Source organism: Chenopodium quinoa, unplaced genomic scaffold, assembly GCF_001683475.1.
Source record: "Chenopodium quinoa cultivar QQ74 unplaced genomic scaffold, ASM168347v1, whole genome shotgun sequence".
NCBI classification, from domain to species: Eukaryota; Viridiplantae; Streptophyta; class Magnoliopsida; order Caryophyllales; family Amaranthaceae; genus Chenopodium; species Chenopodium quinoa.
Window position 1 is genome coordinate 659,516 of NW_018744497.1, and position 27,803 is coordinate 687,318.

The window sequence follows — 27,803 nt, forward strand, 5'->3', positions numbered from 1 at the left end:
GTGGCTCGCCATCACTGGAACGTCACTGCAATTTGTTTTCATCCATTCTTTCAAAGGTTTAAACCTATAGTCTTCTAGGTCGAGCATATTTAGACTTTATGGGTTCATAGTAATTAACCAATTTAATTAAGCAAATTCCTTTTAGTCCTTGGTTAGTATGTATAGACATATTTACAAGAAATAAGTTAACACAAAGGGTTAGTTTAATCACAAACAAAGGATGCACAAGTAGTCACAATATGATGCAATGAGTTTGCCACCTAACCATGGCTCTATTTCTCTAAGGTCAAGGATTTTGGTGTCCAAGAGGGTCCATGGTTAAGAGTCTGGATGCATCGGACAAAAGCCTTACCTTAGAAGGGTTGGTACGATAGACGAGACCCTGAGAGTTAGACTCAACTCCATGGTTTGGTAAATTCAACAAACTCGGATGCACCCGTTATTGCACAGAGCGTTTTTAGGGTGGATGGAGCGTGAATTCCCAAGGTCTAAAACCATATGTAAAATACATATTGGTTCGAAAAGGTCAAAAAATCTTAATCAGGAAGTAAAATTGTCGAAACGGTGCTAAAATTGGGCGAAACAGGAAGACGGAAAGCTGGTGCAAAATCACTAGAATATGTCGTTAGAAAACAGTAACCAATGTCTGGCGACAGCTCTGTCGCGGTACGACACAAGGTTGTCGCGCAACGTTGGTCATTATCGACGTGCGATAGTTCTGACGCTCTGCGACAGTTTTGATTTTCGGTGTTTTTCCCGATTTTTCACAATGTCTTTTCAATTTTAGTTGTGAAAAATATTTCCGGCCTATACTACGTGTAAGTCTTATATTTTTTATGCATTACGGATAGTCTTTCCAATGCGTACCTTTTTATGCTTATGCCACTATGTTAATCAAAATTACGCACATGAACATCAAGGATCATTTAAGTCTCATTTACTCATTCTAATCGATTGCTAGCTAAACGAATTTAGGAATGAACATAGAAATCCTCTTTAGTGGAGTCGCCAAAAACTTTTGGGAAATTTTCAACTCTCGCCCTACATGTGGGTCATGTTTTTAAGCATGGAGGCATTCCAAGGAAAAGAAGTTAGAGATAAAAGAGTCGCCAACAAGTTTTAGGAACTTGTAAACCGTTCACGGTGTGAAGGTTACACCTTATTCACAATCACAGAGGTTGCTAACTCCATAGTGGTCCGGAAGCATGACTAGATGTTCGGGGATGATGGTACCAGTTTGACCTAAGGAAAGCCAAACCCACCCTAAATAGGCCTCTACTTTGATTCTTTTGATATTCATGCGCGCTTTTCGATCAACATACATACATTAAATTAAGCCTAAACCTGTCTAATCTACGTTGGTTGATTATTAATGCACAATCAAACCTATTATTAGTGATCACTTTAATTAAAGTCATATTAGCCTAAAATCAAATTATTAATTATCTTATTAGGCGTGATTTCAAGAACAAATTCTCTTTAAACCTGCAATAAGGGGCGTGATCAAGAAATAACAATAAATCATGAATAATCAAGCAACATATGTTTAATATAACAATCATCATAAAAGCATCAGCAAAACATCGTTAGTAAGATCCTAGGCATGATACTAATAATAAAATCAAAGCATGTTACTAATAAAAAAATCAGAGCATTATCCTAAGAATGATACTAGAAATCATAACAAGCATCCTAAACATGATACTAGGAATTAACATAATACTATAAACACGATTTCTACTCCAAAATCAAAAGAACAGTAGTAAGGGGCAATTGAATTACTTACTTTGATGTCTCAACCTTCTTACTATTAAAACAATACACACGTTAGTAAACTTCAAGAAGGTTAAATCAATAAAGAAAATAAATCAAAATGAATTGAAATATAGATTTGGGACCAAACTCTCAGAACTATCAACCTTTCACGTCAAGATCGAAGGCAACGTCGAGTATGGTTAGGAGGATCCGAGTTTCGCAAAGGAGGTATTGTGGCTGATTGGGAGAAATCAAGGGTGTGTTTAGGCTAAGGCTAAGAACATGGGTGTTTAAGAAAGATTATGAGGGATTGATGATGATTAGAGCTAAGGATTCTTGATGATTGTTGCGCGGAATTATGATGGTTGTTGATCAAGATTATGATGGTTGTTGATCAGGATTATGATGGTTGTTGATGATCTGAAAACAGGGAAAACGACCTTTATTTATAGGGAAAAAAGTGAGTCTGGACGATTATAGAAGATCAAAAATTCAGAATAAAGTAGGATGAGTTTTGACACGTCGCGACAGCACTGTCGCGCCGCGTTAGGGCTATTGTTGTGCGATGGTTCTGACGTCGCGCGCTGGTTCTAAAGGATAGCAAAGCCGTATGGAGTTTGATTTCTAATGGAATTGTATTTCCGGAAGATATCCAGACGTCTCCGTATCCGAATAGAACAAGGATCATCAAAAGGAGAACTTTATTCCTTTTCGAACTATTTGATCTTCAAAAGATAAATTAGAACCTTCTAGAAACTTCTAAAAGAGTCGTAATTAGTTTAGGATTAGAGATATGATTATATGGGGCCTAAATAAGATATTTGGACTCCACATAACCATTGGTTTGTAGCTAAGGTGGACCAAGGCTCAGTTTAGTGTTTTGGTCTTAACTTATTTGTTTTAAGTCGGATTTGGGCTTATAATATATCGTTGTAAAACTCTTTTCAAACCCCATCCAATTAACCAATAATTGGACTGAGGATATGGACCAAAATAATCTGGTTTGGACGTTTTTATGATTTGGACACGAGATGAATGATTTTGGGTTTAAAGCACGAAATGAATGATTTTGGATTAAAATATTTTAAGCAAAGTTAGGAATATGGTCAAGGCTTGAAGAAACTTCCCGAGACTCTTCAACTCTTTACCGAACTCATTAATCAAAGACGTGAAAGGTACTCATCACTAGATTTGGTTTTGGGGAGACACAATCAGGTGTCTACAGCTAGAAAAGATTTTGATAGCCTTTCGATCCTAAAGGAGTATATATAGGCACATATAGGAATATAAGATTCTAATTCTAGCACTCGGTGCAAGGGCCATGTGCTTAAGCAAAACTTGTGTTAGTCTCTAGAATTGCCAAGCGAACGAGATGAGAAACGTGGCGGACAAATCTTTTAATCTGGCGAGTGGCGCAATGGGTTGTGCCTAGCTATTTTTTGCGCTCATCGCGAGACCTTAATTTCCTATTAGGATACCACATGGTATAGTTTCCTTAGCCCTTAAGGCATCAAATTGTTGTCTCGCTGAGCTTAAAAAAGAAACGAGAAAGGATGAGGTACATTATTGACAACACCTTTAGTTCGGTGAGTGGCGCAATGGCTTGCATCTGGCGCATGTTCTACGCTCATCGTTAGAACTTGATTTCTTATTGGGAGATCACATGGTTTTGTTTCCTTAGCCCTTAAATCATCAATTAGTTGTCCTCCTAGGCTTAAAGAGGGTCATCGGGCTTTAAAGAACGGCATTTTGCGTTATCAAAAAGGTTTTGATTCTGAAAAGGGGTTTGGGCTTTGAAAGTCAGTGTTGGGCCCTACTAAGCAATTTTTAGCTTAAAAAAGTGATTTGGGGATTTTTAAATTGCATAAACATAGCTTGAGCTTTAAAGAGTGCTTTGGAGTTTTTGAAAAGGATGCTTAGATTACTAGCAATTACATGCTAGAAATTATTTCTTACAATTACGAAAGCATTAATATACTAAAAATTACTCCACAATTCAACGTTGTTAAAAAAGAATAACTAAAGGTACTCATATTTTAGTGCTGTGCACTAATTAACATTAAAATTGTTATTGGTTTCATTTCTTTTGGACTACAATCATAAAGATAAAAGCTATTATCCGGCTAATAACCCCGCTTACAATAAGAAATATTAAACAACGATTCCAATGATTAAGACTATAGCCACTTTGCATCAAAGATCCACAGCGAGTTATTAGCCACACTCCATCATACCTACATAAAAAGAATAAAACATGGTCATTTTCAATATAACATTATGTCATAATCAAAATTTGTCACCTAATTAAATGTACTCAAATCTCTACAAAATTAATGAGTTACCAAACTTTTTTTTGGTATACTTAGCGTGAATAACGTACTTTTCAGCATTTGCAATAACAAAAGCCTCTAAAGCCCATTTTGAGTAGGTAAATTTTCCTACTTCAAACATAATTTTGCTTTCTTTGTCTTGGCTTGCAATGAGTGATAATACTACTGGAAGAAGTACACACCACTGTAATATAAATCAAAAATAAATATTTATATAAGTAAAAATAACAAGGAAAAAGTATTCCCTCCATCTTTTTTATTTGCTACATTTTTATGCAAAATCGCTCTCTTTGTTTTTTTTTTTTTGTTTTTTTTCATCAATAATTGTGTCAAAATTGAATATAGCAAATAAAAAAAATTATAGGGAGTACTAAGAAATGGTGTGTTTTTGAAGTAGCTAATTTGTGTTATTTACCAGTTGTGCAGGACCTGGCTGGAGAAGTATCGCTAAGCCATAAGCTACCCCAGTCACACAATACACAAGACAAACCAGGACTATGTAATTGGCTAAGAAGCTTGATCTTGGATTGTTGGAAAAGTAAAACACTGAGAGGTAAACCAAAGGCTTAAAAAGAGTGTTAAATTGATCAATTGTATCTTTAGAGAGAAAATATGCCAAACTACTCATTCCAGACGAACTTTCTCTCCAATATTGTAATCTATCAAGCGTGAATGATCTCAAAGCTGAAATCTTACATAATAGGGCTGCCAAGCAACAGGATACACAAGTATGAGAAACATTTTTTGTGATTAATTAAAAATTGTATATGTGGGGATCAATCGGAAATAACTAAACTCTCTGTTGTTCTTATTTTTCCTTTTTAGGTGTATCAAAATTATATTTATGATTGGAATTTTCCTTCATGATCTTACTTTTTGTACCTAAAGAGCCCCCACAGTTTAACAAAAATACATATATTACCCTCATTTTGTAAAAAAAATTGTGACCCATCTTTTTTTGTTTCGTTTCTCAATAACCAATTATAACCAATTCATACCCTTTCCTTCTATTTGTTTCATTCCTCAATTTTCTGTTATGGATTAATTCGATTTTTTTTTCAAGAAAATAGAATTATTTCCTTTGAAATGAATAGTTACACATTTTCTAGTTCATCATATTGCAATATTTAAACCTTAAGAAATGACTATACGTAGGATAACAAATTTAGTGGAGATTATTTTAATAATAGTCTAATCATAAGTTTGCTATTGCTTAGACATGTATATAACAGAAATTCCTATAGAATATAGAAAATTTAAAATATATAAAGCCATATTGTCTAAGTTAATGGTGTAAATTTATATGGGTTTTGGGGCATAAAAAATACTTACATACGGCAATCACAGTGTAGTTATAACCAATTGCACCAAATGTTTCATCGCTCACTTTAGCAAGAGTTCCTAAACAAGCTCCAGCAAGTAAAAGAATTAAATAATCCACAGCTTGTAATTTAGCTTCACGAAGTCTTTGCTTTCCAACCCTAAAAAATAAATCACATAATTGAGCATCTAGTGAATCAATTTGAATAACATGGATAAAGATAACTTAGGTTAGGTAAAGTACAATTAAATATGAAGGAATAATGTAGTTTCTTTAATCAACCTTGAGAACTTTTTGGCTAAATTAATTTTTTTTTCTTTTTTTATTTGAAAAAAAATGAGCAATCCATTAGTATTATCATCAATTTGAGTTTTAATAAAGTAATAGTGTAATACAATTATTCACACTTATCACCACTTTTAATAAAATGACATTATTATTTGGTACCTTTAATATATGATGATTGGAATTATAGCTTCATAATTTTTATTTATATTTTTAATAAAGGATTAGAAACATTACATACCTTCCTAGAAAATATCTATATTGTCGCATTATCCCTGGGGTTATGCGATTTGACAAATCTTGTTTTTTTAAGAAGTTGTGCTTAAGGTGCTCTCGTCTTAATACAAGTGCACACTTAATTTCTTGAATAAGATCTCCAATAAAAGATTTATCATGTCGTTTATCAACATGAGGTTTTAGAGAGCTATCAGGGGAAGAAGTGCTAGAAATTTCATCACAAAGATGCAACATATCTTGAGGTACTGGATAACCATTATGAAGCATCCATCTCACGGGAAGTTGTTCACGTGTAACATTAGATCCTGACTTAATTATTCCCTCTAAAATATCAATATAATGATCTGGAGGAGTAACTCGTTCAGGTACAATGATCCCTAGACCTGCAAAATATTCTTCAACTTTCTTTTTTGGGCCATGGTACACTGTTAGACCTCCTTTGGCAAGTAATATGAAGTCGTCGAACATTTTAAACAATGCATAGCTGGATAACAAATGAATTATATATTACCATATAGCAAAAACATAATATTAAAATTTGATGATAATAATAACTTGGTGATAAAGAAATCTACAAGTTCTATAATACTTCACTAGGAAAAATACATTGTCAACAAATAATCAACACTCAACCTAATCCTACTTTCCATCATGGAGAAACCGGCCTATTTAGGCATTTGTTATTATAATTATATTTTTCTTCGTGTGAATCCCCACCTTTTACAATGTTTGAGATAACTCTTATGTATAGTGTTTAGACAATTATACCCTCTTAAATTTTTATTTACTTATTTTTCCCTTATTAATGTTTATTGCCTTTTTTAACTCTTAACAATAGTGAGTAGACATTTGAATCCCCAAAAATATTTATTTACGTATTTTCCCTCATTAATACTACCAACAACTAAAGTTGTGACAAAAGTCCAAACCGATAGAGCTTCCTAGACATAGGTAACTATGATGCTCGCGTTAGCCACCCTAGTATAAGAAAATTTATGTCCTTCAATAAAGAGAAAAGTAATGATATTAAAAAAAAAAAAAAAAAAAACAATAAATTTTAGTTTTATCTCATTTGAGTAACCATTGCCTCGTGGTATGAATAAGAAGATAAAGTATGAATTTTAATCATGCTTTGATACCAAAAACACAAAAGGCTTATTTTCTTAAATGAAAAAAGAGGCTCTTAGAATTTTATACTACGAGGCTCTTACCAATAAACTAAGATCAAATGAAAAAGAGGCTCTTAGAATTTTCTTAAAGGTTGTCGAGCTATATCATGACAATGATGATAATGATGATGATGATAAAATCCCACTAAATGAAATGGTAATAATTTTAAATTACCTCGGTTGGTGGATGACCATGCATATGTTTACTCCTTCAAGAGCTTCACGTCTAAGAGCTCTTAGAAGTAAAAGAGACGAAGAACTATCTAAACCAGAAGTAGGCTCATCTAAAATTAATAATGAAGGTTCCATAACCATTTCTAACCCTACGTTTACTCTTTTTCTTTGTCCTCCAGATATCCCCCTTTTCTCAACTGTTCCCACTAAAGAATCACGTATTGCCTGTAACCCTAAAGCTTCTATTACTCTTTCTACAACCAGAACCTTATCGGCCTTTGGAAGATCACCAGGTAACCTGCATATGAAGATATACATGTACTCTTAATATGTTAAACAGTCATTGTATTACACATAGACTTATCAAGTAATTAAGCTAAAGAGATTAAACCCAATAATAAGTTTTATATATGCAATATTTTATACAAGTTCATGTTTTTAGATTAAAATGTATAATTACTAAATTAATATTTCCAATGAACCTATCTCATAACATGTAGAAAATAAGTATTACCTTTGTATAGAAAAGTATACGAATAACATATATACTTTATTGAAAATTAGATATGAGATTGTAATAATAATTAAAATATTATTTGTAGTAGTTTAGTTATGTAATTAGCTCAAAGTTTCAATCTTTTATAAATACTCAAACATATTGCATAGACAATAAGGCTTAAGCAATACATATTTCCCTTAAAAAAATCTAATTCAAGTAATATTTTTTTTTTAAAAATTAATCGCCTTGAATGTGCATTTATTAATTTTTTTTTATAGATTTTTTAATAGTTTATTTAAAGTCACATAATGATTTGAAACTTAGTAAAGCAAACTAACTAACAAAGATTATATTTTAATAATATATCGATCCTTAATAATACGGTGTGATGATTACAATATTATACTACTAACTTTTGCAGTATGTTGTTTATGTACAATTCACCACAGCATAATAATTTTAGCTTGAATAGTCAATAAAAATCATTTAGCTTACCTACAACGAGCACTGAATCTTAGATTTTCTTCTACAGTTAGGTTCCCGTGCACAATATCATCTTGTGGGACAAACCCAATGATCCTTTTGTAAGAGTGAACTGATTCATTTTTCCCATTGATGAGAATTTGTCCCCTTACATTACATCCAGTAGCTTTTCCTGTGACAGCTGAAAGAAAAGTAGTCTTCCCGGCACCAGAAGGACCCATGACTGCAGAAACTCGACCAGGCATTAGTTTTCCAGTAATGCACCGTAATAAATGTTTGTGTTTTCCTTTTAAGGTTAAGGTTAAATCTTTAAAAGCAACCTCCAATAAAGGTCTTTTTCGGATTTCGGTATCAGTAGCCATAGAAATTATTCCAGAAAATGTAAGGTTCTTGTTTTCTTGTTGCATGGCCTTCTCTTTTTCAAGTTGCCCATATGCATACTTAAAAATTTGGCTTCGTGTGTGTAATTCTTTAGCTTTGAATTGTTTTTTAATATTTTTATCCCCAATCTCCATATTAAAGCCCTCACTACTATCCGGATCATCCTCAATTTGTTGCATCATTTTTGTAAGTTTGCTATGTCCTTTATTTTTTGATTTTGAATCCGAAGAACTTGTAACATCATTACTTGTAGGTTTTGGTTGAAACCCTTTTGATGGGTCTTGCCTTGTAGATTTTTTCTTAGAAAATGTGCGCGATAATTGTTGTTGTAACCCAATAGCGCGATTTCTAGCATTTTCCTTTGCTACTTTCCACCTTTCACGAGCTTGTGCAGTTTCTTTTGCACTTCTTATTGCACGCTCTCTAGATCTAGCTAACCTTCTTTCTCGAGTAGTAAGTACTTGGTCTGAACAATTATATACAAGAAGTAGACTGGTACTTAATATAGCCTAAAAAATAAAAAAATTGATGTGTTTGTGAATATGCATATGCTATGGTAAAAAAGAAAAAAAAAATACAATCATGATGTATATGTGTAGTAATGATTAAGTCTTCCATCCAGCTTCACCTTTTCACCCTTGTAATATCATATACTTCTTATTCTCTTCCAAATTCTTCCAACTTTTGTATAGGTCGTTATACAAAATCCTTTCAATTTTGCCTATTTTCCTTCTTAGATAAATGTGGTTTTCCCTTTCTTGCACCATTTGTTAGACTCAACTCTCCACACTCTTTCTTAAGCACATTCTCTTTTATATTACAAAAAGAGCTCACTTTTCTCTTTTCTCATTTTCTTCGTAAGCATTATTATAGAAAGTGAAGTAATATAGAGTCAATAGAGAATAGAGGAAGCGATAATCTTGACCGTCTTTTTTTTTTTATAATTAAAATGTTAGATTTATCTTAATGTATAACTTTATATTATCAATTATTTATCAATTTTACTAAAGAAATTAAATTATATAAGTAATTAAAGTTGTGTGTTGATTAATGTCAAAATAGAGTAACTAAATTGTTATATAAGGACTAAGGTTTTTGCACAAATTACCATACTTGTTTTTATTTAATATTTTCCATGCAATTTGATTTATAAATCATGCTAAGTTTTTATGTGTCAACTTTCGTATCAAAATAATGTTAATTCAACATTTACATAAGAATATTTCCACAGGCAGTGTAGTAGTAATATTTCTATGACAAAATGATAACATGGATATCAAACACTTACAATGAGTAACATGCCGTAGGCATGTATATTTTGATTAGCAACTTTATCGTTACAGCTAGCCAATTTGAAGCATGCTGCAAGAAAAGTTATGAATGATGATACTTTACAACAAGGTCATGTTCTGTTAAACGCTATAATTTGAATTCAAATCATTAACTTATATAGCTACATGGAAATATTATGGATATAAAATGCCAAAACAATTTTTGCAGCACTTGAAGTCAATTGGTTACTGAAAAACTAAACAAAAGATTAATAGTCTTCAAAAAAAAAAATATTAATGAATTTAAAATTTAAAAGAGAATTGATTGAAGCTCTAAGAGTTATAAGAACCTACGAAATTAAAGTGATTATGAAATGTACCATAACTAAAGCATAGTAAAGATGCACCTAGAAATTGTATAATATTTAAATAGTTTAAAACTTACGTTTTTCTTGAGTTGAACCTTTTCTACAATAATGCCTGAAAATTCAGAAAATTATGTAGTTAACTCATAAAGATATCAATATAAGGCATCTAAAACTTGTTTTACATAGATAAGAGCACATGACAATTAGAAAAAGTTAATATCCTAAAGTACATTGCATTTATGAAACGAGTCAAATTGATATTTTCACAAAGTTTTTCAATTATATACCATACCTGACATTACATGAAAGTTCTTCAACTGTAGATGGACAATATGATCCTGGTGCGCAAAATATTTCATCACTACTAATGACATCTGACCATACATCAGCTCCACCACATGTATGATTAGGTTTTCCTGGCGGTATTTGGTATGTATATCTGTAAAACAATTTCTAATATAAAATCTAATACAAAATCAATAATCTAGAGATCTAACACAAAACTTGGCATTTATCTATGACTTACGGATCACATCTGCCTGTAGTTTTATTGAGGGTAGCAAATGGACAATAAGCACCTAGTGGACAAGCTACATAAAAGTAAACACAGAGTTATATTATTAAGGTGAAAAATATATTGAATACGAAAATTAGTTATCAAATATTATAAAAGTATATTGTTATAATAAGGCTATTTTATTAATAAAAGTATGACGTTAAGCTCAATTTGGAATATTCAAAGATAATACTCAACGGTGTAATCATTACAATTCTATTGCTTTATATTACTAATCTCTTCATTCCTAGAAGGTCTTCCCACTATAACTTTAATTCATACTGCTGTGATGCACGGTTTATAAATCTAACTATTAATTCCGTAAGAAAACAACAAAGATAATTTAATTAGTAATAAGTTGTGAAAAAAATATACACTTGTACAAATATTTTTGAAAATAAATCAACAATAATAACACATTCATAAATATATAAACTATGAAAAATATTTATCATATTGGAAATATAATCAGTATGTGGAATATATTTTAAAATTAATGTAATTTATGTAATATATTGATTATACATGGAATAATATCGATATAAATAATAATTTATACAATAAAAGATATGGAAAATATGTGAATCACAAATAAAAAAAAATTTAAGAAAGTGAATCACAATTATATTATATAATTTAATGAGAGTATATAAAGAATAGTTTAAAATAAGTAATTGAGGTGGTAAAAAAAATTAAAAAAAAAAAAAAAAATCGATTTTGGAGGGAAAAAATAGTACCAAGACATGACACGTGTCATTACTGGTGTCTGTTTTAGTATTATGTTATTATTATTATTAATTTAGTAAAAAGAAGACTATTTCTATCATCTCTTGCCCTATTTGTTTGATCCACTTTATTCTACATAATCTCACAATCTAATGACCCGCTTTTATACTTTCCTCTTTTTCTTGAAAAGCACCTCTAATTTACTATGAGAAGGTTAGCAAATTTTGGGCGATACATTAAATATCAATGGTAAAATTGTTAATTAATAGATCAACACTCTAGGAATGTCACCTTATTATAAGTTGTGTATAAAAATGATAACAATGGATCAACACACTATATACATATAAATTATGTCTTGACTATAGGAATTTACTTACGAATCATGCAAGTGACACCCTTGGGGCAAAAAAAAGCCAGCACAACAAGGTTGACAATCTTCGGTCCTATCTGGAATGATTTTTGTGTTTTTAATATCAGCTTTGCGATCTTTACCAACACTGCAAGCCCACCCCGGCTCACATCCATCAATCCATGAGCTTAAGTTGCAATTATTATTTGGCTTTACATAACTTGAACTCATTTGGCCTCCACCAATTAAACTGATCATGTAAATCTTAACTTCTGCAGCAGTACATACTCGTTTTGGAACATCTATTTACATACATTAAGAGAATTTTTTAGGCAAATATAATAAGGGATTTCATAAATAAATTAAACAATTTAACGAGATTAAAGAGGATAATTACATGCAAAAGAGCCACAAAACGAAGTGAATTATAGTGGGATTGCATTTGACTTGGTTTATTTCTTATCCCATTTCATAAGAATAATTAATGGAGATTAACGAATACTTTAACAGTTCTAAAATATAGTGTCTAATTCATTTAGCACAATTTTCAAGACTTACTTTTATACAAAAATTATATAAAAACTATTTTATAAAACTTCATATTGAGACCATCAATCTAACTATAACTCACATGATTATAATTTTATATACAATTTTTGCACAAATTAATTAAAGTTTGACCATGAAAATAGAAAGAGGCACTAATTATAAAACGTTGGGAGTAGTATACAACAATGATTTCACTAGACAAAAATGATTTGATTGCCACGAACCCCCTTATAAATTAGTATGATGTGTCATACCATATTGCTAATGAAATAATGATTCGAGAATGTGACCATCATATTGAATTATCATTATTTAGTTATGATTTTATGTAAGTTAAATCATTTTTTTTGTATAGATATAACTCCTAATCATTATAATAATATAAAAAGCATGTAACGAAAAATAATGAAATTGGATGTTTTACCTTTAATTTTCTGCATGCAAGATGTTAAAAATCCAAGGTCATTTGAAAAATTAAAAGCTGATTTCCAATCAGCTTGCCTGAAATGGAAAAAAAAATATTCATCTTAAAACCTTCAAATAACTTAATCAAAAATAAAATAAAATAAAAGGTTTTTAAAAATTACATACACGTCCTTTATACAGAAGCCCAAATGTCTTTTGATATCTGGTTCAAAGACATGAGTGATATTGGCTAGTTGATTATATAACATCTGCGCAACAACTTGAAGTGCTGCTGGATTTTTAGCTTGACTATTATCTTCATCTAAATCATCTTGAGAATAAACAACACTTGTAGATAAAATGATTACAAAGATGATTACCAACATAAGCAATTGCAAAAGGGAATATTGACAAAATTTTACTTTTGTCATATTTTATATGATTGTACAACTCTCAAATATACAAATATTTAGAATGAAATCAATCAAATTGGAAAATGATCTAAAAATAATGATAAAGATGACATTCTATGGAAGTCTTGTTATTGGTATGAATAAAGAAAACACATTCAGTATATACAAATGCAATGTATTAATGGAGTTTGAGGCACGTTTAACTTTTTTGATAAAGCCTAAATCATTTTGGTAAAAATCAATCATAGAAAGAAAAAAAAAAGAATGTGGTTTTAAAGATTCTTATTATGTGATGAAAATCAAGATAAATTAATGTGTAAAAATGGATGAAAATGACATAAAATTTTATTTTATTTTATTACTTTTTTAGTTTTTGGTTGAAGATAACTTTCTAACTTATGAATTGATGATGTAACTGGTAGGGAGTAATGATTGCCTATATTAAAGGAAGTTATATAGGAAAAATATGCACCTCTTTTTTAATAGGCATGAAGCAATATCTAATACACTGAAATTTCCAATAGGTACAATTCTTACATACTATTCCTGCAAAAAGATTATATAGTTTCAACTTCTTTAAATTTTTAATAATGGTTTGTTAAAAATATGGCTTTTAAATTTATTTTTCTTCGATTTTATGTTGTACCTTACATAAAAATTTGGAGAATATTTTTTATATAGATTTAGATGAATTGTTGTAATGTAAAATGTTTTTATAAGAGAATATCTAAACAAAGGTTCTACTACTTTTATTTCGTTTTATTACTTTTAAATAAAAAGAATATGATATTATTATCTCGCCGTTAAACAAAGAAAATAAGCTAGGGATTAAAAGGTGATATTTAAAAATAAACTAAGCCGGCCAAAATTTTGTAAAAGAGATTCAAATTGATTCAACCATATCATATCATCAGAGAAGAAAAACCCATTACAATTATCAATTTCAAGTTTACCAAACATGCATGTAATTAAGTATGATTATGAATGTCCTTCAAAAAAAAAAAAAGTATGATTATGAATATGTTTGCTAATATCTTTTGAAGTGGATTGTAATGTTATAACTGGTCGAAAAAAACATGTTTTTTTTTTTTAATAAATCACTACTTTATTTTAATAATATTATTCCTAGGTGTACACAATATGTGTGCCCATATATAGAAATAAATTTAGTAAAATAATGTTAAACATACTCATGTATCTAGGGGTGTACACCAGTCCAAAATCGGACCGGACCTGGACTGGACCTGTTTGGACCGGGGACCTGAATTGGGTAATTATGAGGACCGGGGACCGGACCTGAATTAACAGGTCCGGTTCCGGGCCAGACCTGAAAAATTAGGTCCGGTCCGGGTTTGGACCTGAATGGACCTGTTTTGTGTCTTTTTCGTTTTTTTTTTAATACAAAACCTGTTGGACCTGCATATGGACCTGTTTTGTGATTTTTAGACCTGTTGCATAATTTAATAATTACATACAAACCAAAATTATCAATTACAAAACTACATAAAGTCTATAAAGTCCCGATTCTCAAACACCAAAAAAAATACAAATGAGTCCACCGAAAATACAAATAAGTCCACGAAAACTCAGTTTCAATTTTTCAGAGTTTGGTTTTCTTCTTTTTTTTTTTTTTTAATTACGATTTTCCCGGGTTTCAGGTCCGGACCTGAAAACCCCGGGTTTGGACCGGGTCCGGACCGGGACCGGGAACCTGGATTTTTAAGAACCGGGACCGGACCTGAATCAACAGGTCCGGGTCAGGTCCGGTCCGGTTCAGGTCGGTTCAGGTCCGGGCCAAGTTTTGTACACTTTATGTATGTGATGTGTGCAAGCTTATTTTTATTTCAAAGGCATGACATGTATCATAACTTGACTAACGAATTAGTTTTGTGAAAAATTCTTGACTAAGGGGCTAGAGTATAACACCTTCCACCACAAATGTTAGATAAAAAGAAATCATGTATCAGGGTTGGCTATATAAGACGGAGCAGTCTGCATTTATGAGATTCAGATGTTGAACACAACAAACTCTATTGACGCTAAACATTGAGTTTGTTATTAGGGAGAACTTAGAAAGAGAAGTAAAAAGAATTGGAGAAATTCAAGACGAGGCCCAACAAATCAGTTGTACTGATTTCAGAAATCTAAAGGACAAATTCAATGATCGGCCCATTAGAAGGTGTGGGAAATTTTCATTACTCCATATATTATCATCAGTAATAATAATACTACGGGTTTTTCACTAAATACCTCAGTTTTCACTTAATCCATTATATACCCATTGAATTTTTTAAACATATCATATACCCCCGAATTTTCAGAAAAATGCATCAAATACCCTTAGGCCCCGTTCTTTTGAGCTGTTCTGCTCTACTTTGCTCTGTCAGGCTCTGCTTTAAAATAATAATAACTAATAATAATAATAATAATTAATATTTAATAAAAATAATAATAATAACTAATATTTATAGATAATAATATTTAATATTTAATATTTAATATTTAATAATAATAATTGATTAGGGGATTTTTATCCACCAATCACCGTCTGACAAGTGGACCAACCAGGTTCCGCCACGTGTCCTTCACGTAGGCCAATAGGAGCCTGCCACGTGTCAATCACAGATACGTCCTCTACGGACCAATCGAGGCACGCCACGTGTCCACCCATGCCAAATGGGAAAACCGACCAACAAGGCCCAATCCTGTCTAGAGGCCCGGTCAGCCCTAGGTTTACCCTAAACCTAGAGAGTGGCACGCTTCTCAAGACTATAAATACTTAATTAATCCTCATTAAAGGGGATCAAGCAATTGAGAGAGCAATTGATCAAGCAACTAATCTCACCTGAAGAACGGAACAGAACAGAAACATTACGGAACACTAATAACCGGCTAATCTCGCTAACAAAGCAGATTACCTACATTAAACACTCTCACCTAGAGAGATCTTATTACTTTAATTTCCGTATTAATTACTCCCTAATCAGGTACTAACTTGACCGTTGGAGGCGGAGCTCTCAGGAGTCTCCGTTATTTTGAAGGTACAGGCGTCCGGTTCCAGTCTCGGAATTGTAACTCTCCCGCAGGACATCAGAAAACCCCGAAACATTTGGCGCCGTCTGTGGGGAGAGTACTTCAGAGATGGCATCCAAGTCTGTACCGACTCCTGAAGAGAGGCGTCCCCTAAACGACCCTCAAGTTCAGTCGGACCATGACACCGAAAGTGAATTTGAAGTTGAAACTCATACAGCTCCAGACGGGACCCTAAGGGCCCGACGTACCCGTCATACCGAAAGGAGGGAACGGGAGCATCTTCAAACAGGAAGCGAGCCAGCAGGCGCACCGCCTGCTCGGCAACAGCCGACTGATGGGTCTGCTCCCATCACAAGGAACGAACTCATGACCTTCATGAGGGACTTCAAGGGAGAGATCCAAGAGTTGATCAACAAGAAGCCGCCTGCTTCATTCAAGGAGCAGTCGGCCAAGAAACCTTCCACTTCACAGAAGAGGAAGCCAGTTCAAGGGCGAGAGGCGACTCCTCATCCTAAATCTAGGAAGCGGGAGCCACCTGCCCTTGATTTCACAAAATTCCGTTCTCCTACAGGAAATAGGAAACCGGTTCGTCATATTCAGGCGGACGGGTCAAAGCAAACGTTCACAGATGCTCGGCTACTGCTAGAGCAGAAGAAGAGTGACCGATTGTCAGAGTCGGCTTCTACTTCAAATTTTCAAGACAGTTTGCGAAATGCCTCGATGAGGCATACTCAGTCGTACCATGAGAGTCAGTCAGGCGGCACCTCCCGTCAGTCCGGCTTTCATAGTGCCCAGGCGGTACCAAACTTACCATTTGTGCCGCAACAACAGTATTTTATGCAGCCACCTCCATTTGGTGGACCTGCAGCAAAAAACGTCCAACCTATGGACTGGCAGCTACGGTTGCTTAGACTTGGTGAACAGCCGTCGGCCTTCTCCAAGGAAATTACTGAAGCCGCTCAGCCGGCCAAAGTAAAAAATGTACTAGTAGGCGCCTATGACGGCACTACTAACCCAGAAGACCATCTGATGGCTTTCACCAACCTGATGTACCTTCAAGGGTTGGATGATCCCACTTGGTGCAAGTGCTTCCCAGCGACTCTCAAAGGAATCGCACAGCAATGGTTCGGCAACCTGCCGACTGGTTGTGTAAACAGCTTCAGGACGCTTGCTTACTTATTTGCCTCCAACTTCGCCATGAACATCCCTGCAAAGAAAACGACCCTTGATTTGGGAACAATTCAGCAGGGCGAGAAGGAGGGGCTTCGTTCTTACATCAGGCGGTTCAACCTGATGAGAATACAGATTCAAGGGTTACCGGATGAGGTAGCCTATACCGACTTTTTTAGAGGTCTCAAAGACGGGTCTACCTTCAAATTTGATTTGGTTCGAAAAAGGGTGGCAACTCTTCAAGAGGCCTTGATTGAAGCAGAAGCCTATATACAGGCGACTGATCTGTGTACGATAAAACAGTCGGACGGGAAAAGGTTCGACAAAAGAGAAGGACGACAGAAACAGTCGTCTAACAAAGATGAGAAAAGAAAAGAGGTCTGGGCGGCTGATTCCTCTAAACAGCCGGCCCAGAAAAAGAAAAAAGAATTCAAACCATACTCCCCAAAGTATGTGTTTAACAAGGATAACCAGTTTATCCTAAAAGAAATAAAGGGACGGATCTCAATTGAGAAGCCGGTCCCCATGAAGGGTTCTGCAAACAATCGGAACCAAGATAAAATCTGTGCTTATCATGATGACGTTGGTCATCACACCAATGATTGCATCAGTCTCATGCGGTACCTAGACCGCCTGGCTGAACAAGGTGATCTTGACACTTATGTCAAGAAATCTACGGGGAACACTTCCTCAAAAAAGCAGTCGGCCAAAAAGAATCAACAGGCCGACAGCTCCGATACAGATGATGCAGTCGTCTACACCATTGCAGGCGGCTTCTCAGGAGGCGGCCCCACTATTAGGGGCAACAAAGATAATATAAGGCGGTTAGATGTAAATTCCGTTCACCAAGAACGGCCGTCCAAATATACATTTCCTGAGATTGTCATCACAGAAGAGGATCTAGGAGGGGTAAGGGGGCCGCATGACGACCCTCTCGTTATTGAATGTAAAGTGGCCAACCAGAGAGTTGGCCGAATCCTCATAGATATCGGGAGCTCCTCAGATCTCATCAGCAGCAAATGTCTGTCAAAACTGAAATATCAGACGGACTGCATACATCCGACCTCCCACCCTTTAATAGGGTTTGGAGGAGGAGTCGTCCATCCACTGGGACGAGTAGATTTACCCATTCGCCTAGGCGAAAAAGGGGAAGGACGACACATGGTAGTCCGGTTCCTAGTAGTAGAGGAACTCTCGACCTACAACATGATTCTGGGTCGACCAACCCTGAATAATTCCAAGGCTGTTATAATCCCGTCTCTTATGCTGCTCAAGTTTGAGAGGGATAATGGAACAGTCGGCTCCCTAAGGGGAGATCAGAGGATGGCCCGAGAGTGCTATCTCTCGGATGTCAAGCCCACTGTTATGGCCACTGGGTCAAGTGGAGAAAAAACAGACCTTGACAATGTCAAGGAGAGTGCGCCTGTTCAAGAAACAGGCGACAAAAAGAGAAAGGCGTCCCAGACCGAGTCCGCAAGAAAAGCAAGAAAATAGCAATCATTGGCAGAGGAGCGGCCGGATGAGTTCCGCCCTTAGCCGGCTGGTGAGCATGCGGACCTGATCTTAGACGACTCACGTCCTGACCGAACAGTCAAAGTTGGGACGACTGCTCTGAAAAACCTTGGTGACGACTTTCACAACTTATTGAAAGAATACAAGGACATCTTTGCATTTGAAGTCCATGAAATGCCAGGCATTAGTCCTGATCTGGCGGTACATAAACTCGCGGTGGATCCGAAAAAGAAGCCGGTACGGCAAAAGAAGCGGAACCATGGCGAAGAAAGAAGTCAGGCGGCAGCCGCCGAAGTTAAAAAATTACTTGATGCAGGGTTCATTCGGCAATGTTACTTCCCAGACTGGGTTGCAAATGTGGTGCTTGTTAAAAAGCCGAATGGCACCTGGCGAATGTGTGTAGACTACACAGACTTAAACAAGGCGTGCCCCAAAGACAGTTACCCTCTGCCTAAAATTGATAATCTGGTCGACTCAACAGCCGGTCATGCCTTGATGAGTTTCATGGACGCCTATTCTGGTTTCCATCAAATTCCCTTATGGAAGAAAGATCAGGAGAAGACGGCCTTCGTCACTGATCAGGGGTTATACTGTTACACAGTCATGCCGTTTGGTCTTAAGAATGCCCCGGCTACCTTCCAACGAATGATAAACACTGTGTTCTTTGATCAGATTGGGAGAAACGTCGAGGCATACATTGATGATATGATTGTCAAGACTAAACTTCAGAAAGATCATCTGACGGACCTCCGAGAAACTTTCGCCACACTCAGGCGGCACCATGTCATGCTCAATCCCAAGAAATGTGTATTTGGAGTTGAGTCTGGGAAATTTCTCGGATTCCTTATCAATCAGAGAGGAATAGAAGCGAACCCTGAGAAGGTGCAGGCGGTCATCGACATGCAGTCGCCTCGTACCATCCGAGAGGTTCAGAAGTTAACAGGTTGTCTGGCGGCCTTGGGAAGATTTCTAAGCCGATCAGGCGACAAATGCCTATACTTTTTCCAGGCAATTAAGAAAAAGGCAAGGTTTGAATGGGGGCCGGATGCTGAGGCCGCCTTCCAGAAATTAAAAGTTCACTTGCATTCCTTACCGAGGCTGGTCAGCCCTTTGCCCAAAGAGGATCTCTACATGTACCTGGCCGTCTCTGATCATGCGTAAAGCGCTGTTCTCCTTGCTGAAAGGGACGGCTGTCAGCACCCGGTCTACTTTGTCAGTCACGTACTGAAAAATGCCGAGTTGAGGTATCCCCTAGTGGAGAAATTTGGTCTTGCACTCTTCATGGCTGTTAAAAAATTGAAGCCCTACTTTTTGGCACATGCAGTCGTCGTGTATACAGACCAACCAATCAAGCGGCCCCTTACCATCATGGAGTCGTCAGGACGAATGATCAAATGGGCCATAGAAATACAGAGCCTCGAAGTTACTTTCGAGCCTAGAAAAGCAGTGAAGGGGCAAGCCTTTGCTGACTTTATTGTAGAGATGACTCGTCCTCCTGACTCTCAAGTTCCAGACCAAGTATGGAAGGTATATGTGGACGGAAGCTCTACTTCAAATGGTTGTGGAGCAGGCGTCGTATGTCAATCTCCAGAGGGCGACAGGTTCGAGTATGCTCTACGCTTCAGTTTTCAGGCTTCAAACAATGAGGCAGAATATGAAGCTTTACTAGCCGGGATCCGCATGTGCAAGGCTTCAGGGGCAAGAAAAATAGACGCCTGTTCTGATTCACAATTGATAGTGAGTCAGTACAATGGCGAATACGAAGCAACCCATCCGGCTATGATCAAGTATTTACAGGCGGTCCGACAAGCAGTCGGCTCCCTTGAGGATTTCCATCTGATCCAAGTGCCGAGATCAGAAAACAACCAGGCGGATGCACTGTCAAAATTAGCATCATCCGCCTCCTCCGATACTCCTCGAACTGTTTTTTGGGAAGTAATGGAGAAGAGAAGCATCGAGGAAAACCGTATTGGAATCCTAGACAAAAGCTCAACCTGAATGGATTCAATCAGGGCATATCTGAAAAACGGTACACTGCCGGATGATCCTCAACAGGCGGCAGCACTGAAAAAACGAGCAACCTGTTTTGAAATGATTAAGGGAGAACTTCACAAGAGGGGGTACCTTCAACCCTTCTTAAAGTGTGTTACTCCTGAAAAGGGACGAGAGATACTAGATGATCTTCACTCTGGTTACTGTGCTTCTCATATAGGTGGTAGGATGCTTGCTCAAAGGGCAAGGCGGCAGGGCTACTTTTGGCCTACTTTGGAAGTAGATGCAATGGAGATGGTGAAAAAATGTGACAAGTGCCAAAGGTTTGGCAAATTAATTCACCGTCCGACTACTGACCTCACTACCATTCACAGCCCACTACCGTTTGCTAAGTGGGGCATGGACATTCTGGGTCCATATACGCCTGCTACAGGCGGCAGAAGGTACATACTTGTTGCCGTTGACTACTTCACTAAATGGGTAGAGGCGGAGGCTGTAAAGGGAATCAAGACAAAAGATGTAATTTCATTCATTTGGAAAAACGTCATCACTCGGTTCGGGGTTCCCATGTCTATGGTTTTTGATAATGGTCCCCAATTTGAGACGCCTGTTCTCAAAAGCTGGTTGGGAGACCAAGGAATTGCACACTACTTTGCATCTGTCGGCCGTCCACAAGCAAACGGCCAGGTAGAAGCCTTTAATAAAATCATCTCAGACGGCCTCAAGAAAAAGATTGAACGAGCAGGCGGCCTATGGGCGGATGAACTACCACATGTTCTCTGGGCCATTAGGACGACTGAAAAAGGGGCGACTGGAGAAAATCCATTCCTCCTAACTTATGGTGCGGAAGCTGCTCTTCCAATAGAACACTACGAGCCGACTCTTCGAGTAATGCTATATGACGAAGAGGCAAACTGGGAAGCCATGCGCCTGACATTAGACTCACTTCCTGAAAAGAGGGGCAATGCTGTTTTGCGCCATGAGATCTATCGCCTGAGAATGACTAGATCATACAACAAAAAAGTACACAGGCGTCCACTCAAAGTGGGGGACTTTGTACTTAGAAAAATGGAAGCAGTTGGTAGGGCTAATGAGTCTGGCAAACTAACTCCCAACTGGGAAGGACCCTACCGAATCTATGAGGAAATCAGGGACGGTACCTACCGTCTGGAAACACCAGACGGACAACCGTTGCCTCGAACTTGGAATGTAGATAATCTTAAAAAATATTTCTTCTGAATGATGTAAAGTAAAGAGCTACTTAATAAAAGTTTGCACTTACTATTCAATTTTGTATTACGAGGGGCATGCCGTCTGTACCTTAACAGTCGGCTACTCTCCATTGAGTTTTTCACTCTATCTTCAGAGGGGCATGCCGTCTGAAACTTTACAGTCGGCTACTCTCCATTGAGTATTTTACTCACAATACTTAGCTAAAAAGATTAGGGCCTGGCCGACCCTGTGCCTAACAGGCGGCTACCCTTCTTTTACTTAGCACCTACATTCACCAAGAACTTACCAAGGCCACAGGCCGAATGATCAGACCAGGCGCTAAGCCAACTAATCAAATCTACAAAACTAATACGACCTGTCCCAACATCATAGCAGGCGTCCGACGACATCCCTCCTGATGAAATTCGTCGCAGAGAGCAGCTCCCTTTTGGGTGGAACATTGTTCTATAAACTAATTACACGGCACCTATACGACTGTCCCCAAGGGCAACCACGTAGCCGTTTTTGAGACAAGGATAACTCTATCACTAACCAAACCAGTGGTAGCAGTTGACATCTGAGTCAGATGACCGCCTGTATTACTTGGGATAAATGCAGGGGGTACCTATTGAGTTAATAGCCAACAAACATTGGCGAATCAAGGGGTCTAGCCGGCCTACGCCGCTTGGTACCTCTACTTCTCAAACAAAAGTGACGGCGACTGAGTAACTCCAACGTTAACTCATAGTCACTCCCTCAAATTTGGTATGGAACCTAAAAGGTTTGAGTCGTCCGCCTGTTTTTAACAAACAAGGGCACTCAAACCCCTATTCCTAATAGGTAACCTATTGAGTTAATAGCCAACAAACATTGGCAAATCAAGAGGATCAGCCGGCCTCCGCCGCCTGGTACCTCTACTACTCAATCTAGATTGTGACGAAGACTAAGTAACTCCTATGTTAACTTAATAGTCACTCAAACTTAGTATGGAGCCTAAAAGGTATGAGTCGTCCGCCTGTTTTTAACAAACAGGGACTCTCAACCACTACTCTTGCTAGGTTAACAAATTACGAGTTAAAAGCCAACATCGGCAATAAAGGGAAACAACCGGTACCCGCCGCTTGTTATCCTACTTACTTAATTCCTTGGCGACTAGGTAATACTATTTACTTGGTCAGACCACTTTCCTACTTGGTTAAAATTACAAAAAGACAGGCACGTCTGCCTAAAAAGGATCCAAACAAAATAGTTCGAATACCGATTGAATAAATGGCCGACTGATCGTCTATCCTGGAAACAGACAACCAGTCGTCCAGGGGCATAGGCGGCGTACTAACTATTTGTACCTGTCTGCAACGTTCGGCCATGTACAACAGTCGGTCTAGTGAACAATGGGATATTAGATATGGAATACTTAGACAAATTTGAAGCAAAACAAAAATTTGATTAAAAATAAGCCGGTCATTAAAGACCAGCAAAATATTCAAAGCCCCGGCCCCCTGGCCAGGTAAATACAAAGCAAACGGCACGCAGGCCGTGGAAAAAATACATTAAGCTTAAGAAGGGGGCAGTTCAGTATTAGCAGCTGCCGCCTGGTCAGCACTCTTCTTGCTGGACTCGGCTTCAGCTGCATCCTCTTTTGATGCCTTACCCCCAAGTGGCACAAGCGCCACAACCGGCTCTTCCTCCTCCTCCAACGCAACTCCCAACGCCTCTTCTTCAGCAGCCGCCAGGATCTCTTGATTATATGTTTCCGAACACTGGCGGTACGTTCTTTCCCATGAGGCAAAGTCGGCAATGGGGAACAGGCGGCCCCAGGTCATGCGCTGGATTTGAGCGGAGTCTTCCACCATCTCCCGGACGAGCTCTTTCTTCTCTTGCTCGGCCTTTTCCGAGAGCTCTTGGGTAAGACGCTTCTCTTGGCTCACCAGGCGTTCTTTTACGTTGGCCAAGGATTTCTCCATGGCTTCGTAAGAGTGCATTTTTTGGCAAAGAGGTTTCAGCTCGGCCTTAAGATTTGTGATGGTCGCCTCCAGCTCGTCATTCTTCTTCTGGGCTGCCTCTAACTGAGCCCGAACAGCGGCGGTAGCCTGCGCCTGATAATAAAGAATATCAATGGTCAGTAATTCATTTTGGGCAATTTGAAACATTGCCTTATCACAGTTGGAGGCGGCCATAGCTTTTGCAGCCTTTACCTCTTTGTTTTTCCGATCAAGCGGCTTGCGAAGGCTGTTAACTCGGAGCAGGGCCTAAGTACAAAAAGAAAACAGGCGTCAGTTTCCAAACAAAAAAGATAACAGGCGTCCTGTAATTCAAATACTCAAAAAAGTATACCTCAGCAAGGATCCCTGCAATCCCATCAAGGTCAAGGGTGCCGGCACCCCTGACCGCCTCCCTTTCAGATGGAGGAACTACTTTGATCATGGACTTGGCTACCTCAACCAAGTCAAGCCCCTGAGGGCCGGCTGCATCAAGCGTAAAAAAGCAAGTTAGACCTAGTCAAGAAGGAAGCAAGTGTAAAAGTTTTTACAAGTAATTGTCCATACTTCTAGGCGGCCCCGCCGGGGTTTTAGAAGAAGTGGCCGGCTGCTTCTCAGCCGCCACTGTTTTCCTGGAAGACCCAGGAGAGCTTGCAACAGTCGTCCTCCGGGCCTTGGGGTCCGGCTGTTGCGAGGAAGAAGCTCTTGGAGTGCCCGACTGAAAATAAAAAGAGTTAGTATATGCATAAGACAACTCCTAAAAGAGGAAGAGTTTTCGAAGCCTACCAAGGGTGCCCCCTTGTTAGGGGAGTCGGTACAAGACTGTTGCATGAGAGAGGCCCGCAACATGGCCGCCGCAGTCTTGGATGCTATTATTTTACTCATGGCGTCAGCTGCAAAAAATAAACAGCAAAGTTAGTGAAATCCCAAGTAAACAAAGCGTGAAAAAACAGAGTATTTGACAGGCTGGCTACCTCTAGAGCACCGACTGCTGAGGCCACAGGCGGCCAAAAAGTACTCGTCATAGAGACACTTGAAGCTCGGGACGCAGTTTAGGGGTACTTGCTCTCGTACCCCTGAAGTAGAGTTCACCCTAGTCTCTACTTTGAAGAGTCCTTTGTCTAGGATCTCTTTTTTAGCCTTTGGGGGAACAGGCGGCATGCTGCGGCCGCCTGCGAGAAGAGGCGGATCCCTATTCCACTTGTTAAAGCGTTGGTTCAGCTCCGTGTCTGAACCCTCGATGATAAGGAAGGTGTTCCGCCAATCCTTCCATTTGTTTGCCTTACCTCTCGTCATGAGGTAACCCCTATGGCTTGTTAATTGATACCAGCCGGTACCTCCCGACTTAGGGGTCCGGCTGAGATAGTTCATGTGGGCGAAAGCCTCAAAGCTTGGCTCCACCCCGTACATTTCGCACCCGGCCACATAGCCGAGTACGTTTACCCAAGAGTTGGGGGCTAACTGCCATAACCCCAAATCATACCCATCTAAAATCCGCTGAACAGCCGGATGTTATGGGAAGCGCAGTCCAGCTTTGATGGCCGCCACATAGCAGCCAAAGCAGCCGTCATCATAGCTGGTACCAGCCGGCCAGACGACAGTGTCTTCTGGATCCGGCACGAACAGTAAAAATTCCGGGCCCATTCTGTGGTTAGCAATAAAGCTCTCCACTTTATCTTGCATGGTTGCGATCCGGCCCCGGGGTACCATGCAGTCGTAGGGGGCGTTTTCCTCTCTGTAAGAGGCGGACGGCTCCGCCCAATTGTCCCCCTTCTCAACTGCATGAGAAAGCCTCGCCTCTTGTAGGCGGCTGTTTCTTTCTTCTGAGCCTGGAGAACTGTGGCCAGAAGAGCTGGACTCGGACTCGTCCTCTGACGAGTCCAAAGAGGACGACTCCTCCCCTCTCCCAGAGGGGCCCGCCTCCTCTCCCTTAGAAGGAGCAGGAGGAAAATTAGACATATCAACGGTAAAATGGGAAGGGACCACCTTGACCCCTCTCTCAGAACTGTCGGCTTGGCAGCCGCCTTGTTTCACTTCTACATCTGGCGCCTGGTCAGATTTTTCACTAATGAGCACTCTTTGGGAGAAGCCGTCCGAGTTTGAGATCATAGCAGTCTTTTTTGTTCTGGCCATCACGTTCTGCATAGACACAGATACAGTCGGACTTTGTATAAATGGCAAAGATGGGTCCAGAAAAGGGCAGGCGGCACTCCTAGTCCTAGATTCAGCCGTCCCCGGTGACCGGCTGATCACTAACTTAGGTCGTGTCGTGTGCTTCCGTGGTGCCATTTCAAAAAACAAAAAGAAAATTAAGAGTAAGAGAACTGAGTTACCTGAACGAGTGACGGTTGATGAAGTTCTGGAAATCTGGTGCAGTCGGCTTGTCAGAACAGGCGGTAGGCAGAAAAGGTCCGAAATGTCAGAGCAAGTTCAGGGGTCCGAATGTTCTCGCAAAGTTCTCAAATGTGAAAATGACCGAAGTCAGCACTTCCTTATATAGGCAAAGTGAGAAGGCGAAGGGTCGCTTCCAAATTCAAATTTTGGGCGGGAAAATCTCTCGGCCATTTGCAAGGTGACACCTGTAGCAGGCCGTCGCCTGTCACCGTGCGACACCTGTCACAAGCGACACGTGACCAGTCACGTGCCACCTGTGAGGGGCAAATGATTAGGGGATTTTTATCCACCAATCACCGTCTGACAAGTGGACCAACCAGGTTCCGCCACGTGTCCTTCACGTAGGCCAATAGGAGCCTGCCACGTGTCAATCACAGATACGTCCTCTACGGACCAATCGAGGCACGCCACGTGTCCACCCATGCCAAATGGGAAAACCGGCCAACAAGGCCCAATCCTGTCTAGAGGCCCGGTCAGCCCTAGGTTTACCCTAAACCTAGAGAGTGGCACGCTTCTCAAGACTATAAATACTTAATTAATCCTCATTAAAGGGGATCAAGCAATTGAGAGAGCAATTGATCAAGCAACTAATCTCACCTGAAGAACGGAACAGAACAGAAACATTACGGAACACTAATAACCGGCTAATCTCGCTAACAAAGCAGATTACCTACATTAAACACTCTCACCTAGAGAGATCTTATTACTTTAATTTCCGTATTAATTACTCCCTAATCAGGTACTAACTTGACCGTTGGAGGCGGAGCTCTCAGGAGTCTCCGTTATTTTGCAGGTACATGCGTCCGGTTCCAGTCTCGGAATTGTAACTCTCCCGCAGGACATCAGAAAACCCCGAAACAATAATAATTAATATAAATTATTAATTGATAATAATAACTAATATTTAATGATAATAATTAATATTTTATATTATTTAACACATTTTCTAATGTTATAAAAAGAACAAAAAAATCTGAAAAAAAAAAATCAAATAATAATAAAATAATGCGATAATAAAAATAATAATAGTAGTAGTAATAATAATAATAATAATAATAATAAAATAATTAATGATAATAATGTGATAATAATAATAATAATAATAATAATAATGACGACGATGATAATAATAATAATAATAATAAATCCTCCCGTTGAGAGGCGTTTAGGGTAGTTTCCTCACTCTTTTCCAGCAGTGTTCTGGCAGTGTTTAACGGCGACGTCCTGGCGGTTTAAG

The 27,803-nt window shown here is 38.1% G+C and overlaps 1 protein-coding gene across 1 annotated transcript; it reads right to left on the reverse strand.

Annotated features, from left to right (window-relative positions):
- Positions 1–3,760: 3,760 nt before the first annotated feature.
- Positions 3,761–13,292, reverse strand: LOC110697722 (ABC transporter G family member 28-like). Its single transcript, XM_021875099.1, has 14 exons — positions 13,048–13,292; positions 12,881–12,957; positions 12,078–12,209; positions 10,800–10,863; positions 10,566–10,712; positions 10,351–10,385; positions 9,923–9,996; positions 8,266–9,143; positions 7,273–7,569; positions 5,933–6,412; positions 5,418–5,566; positions 4,501–4,790; positions 4,136–4,269; positions 3,761–3,989 (listed from the first exon to the last, which is right to left on the reverse strand). The coding sequence occupies exons 1-14, from the start codon at positions 13,290–13,292 to the stop codon at positions 3,833–3,835; spliced, it is 3,159 nt and encodes a 1,052-aa protein (XP_021730791.1). The 3' UTR covers positions 3,761–3,832.
- Positions 13,293–27,803: the final 14,511 nt, after the last annotated feature.

Bases quoted from the DNA above. Each gene is read 5' to 3' on its own strand.
- LOC110697722 (XM_021875099.1), bottom strand. From the start codon at position 13,292: ATGACAAAAGTAAAATTTTGTCAATATTCCCTTTTGCAATTGCTTATG. The intron at 10,386-10,565 runs GTATGGTATATA...CTGAATTTTCAG, and splicing joins GAACTTTCATGTAATGTCAG to GCATTATTGTAGAAAAGGTT. The intron at 9,144-9,922 runs GTAAGTGTTTGA...TTTATTTTTTAG, and splicing joins CCTACGGCATGTTACTCATT to GCTATATTAAGTACCAGTCT.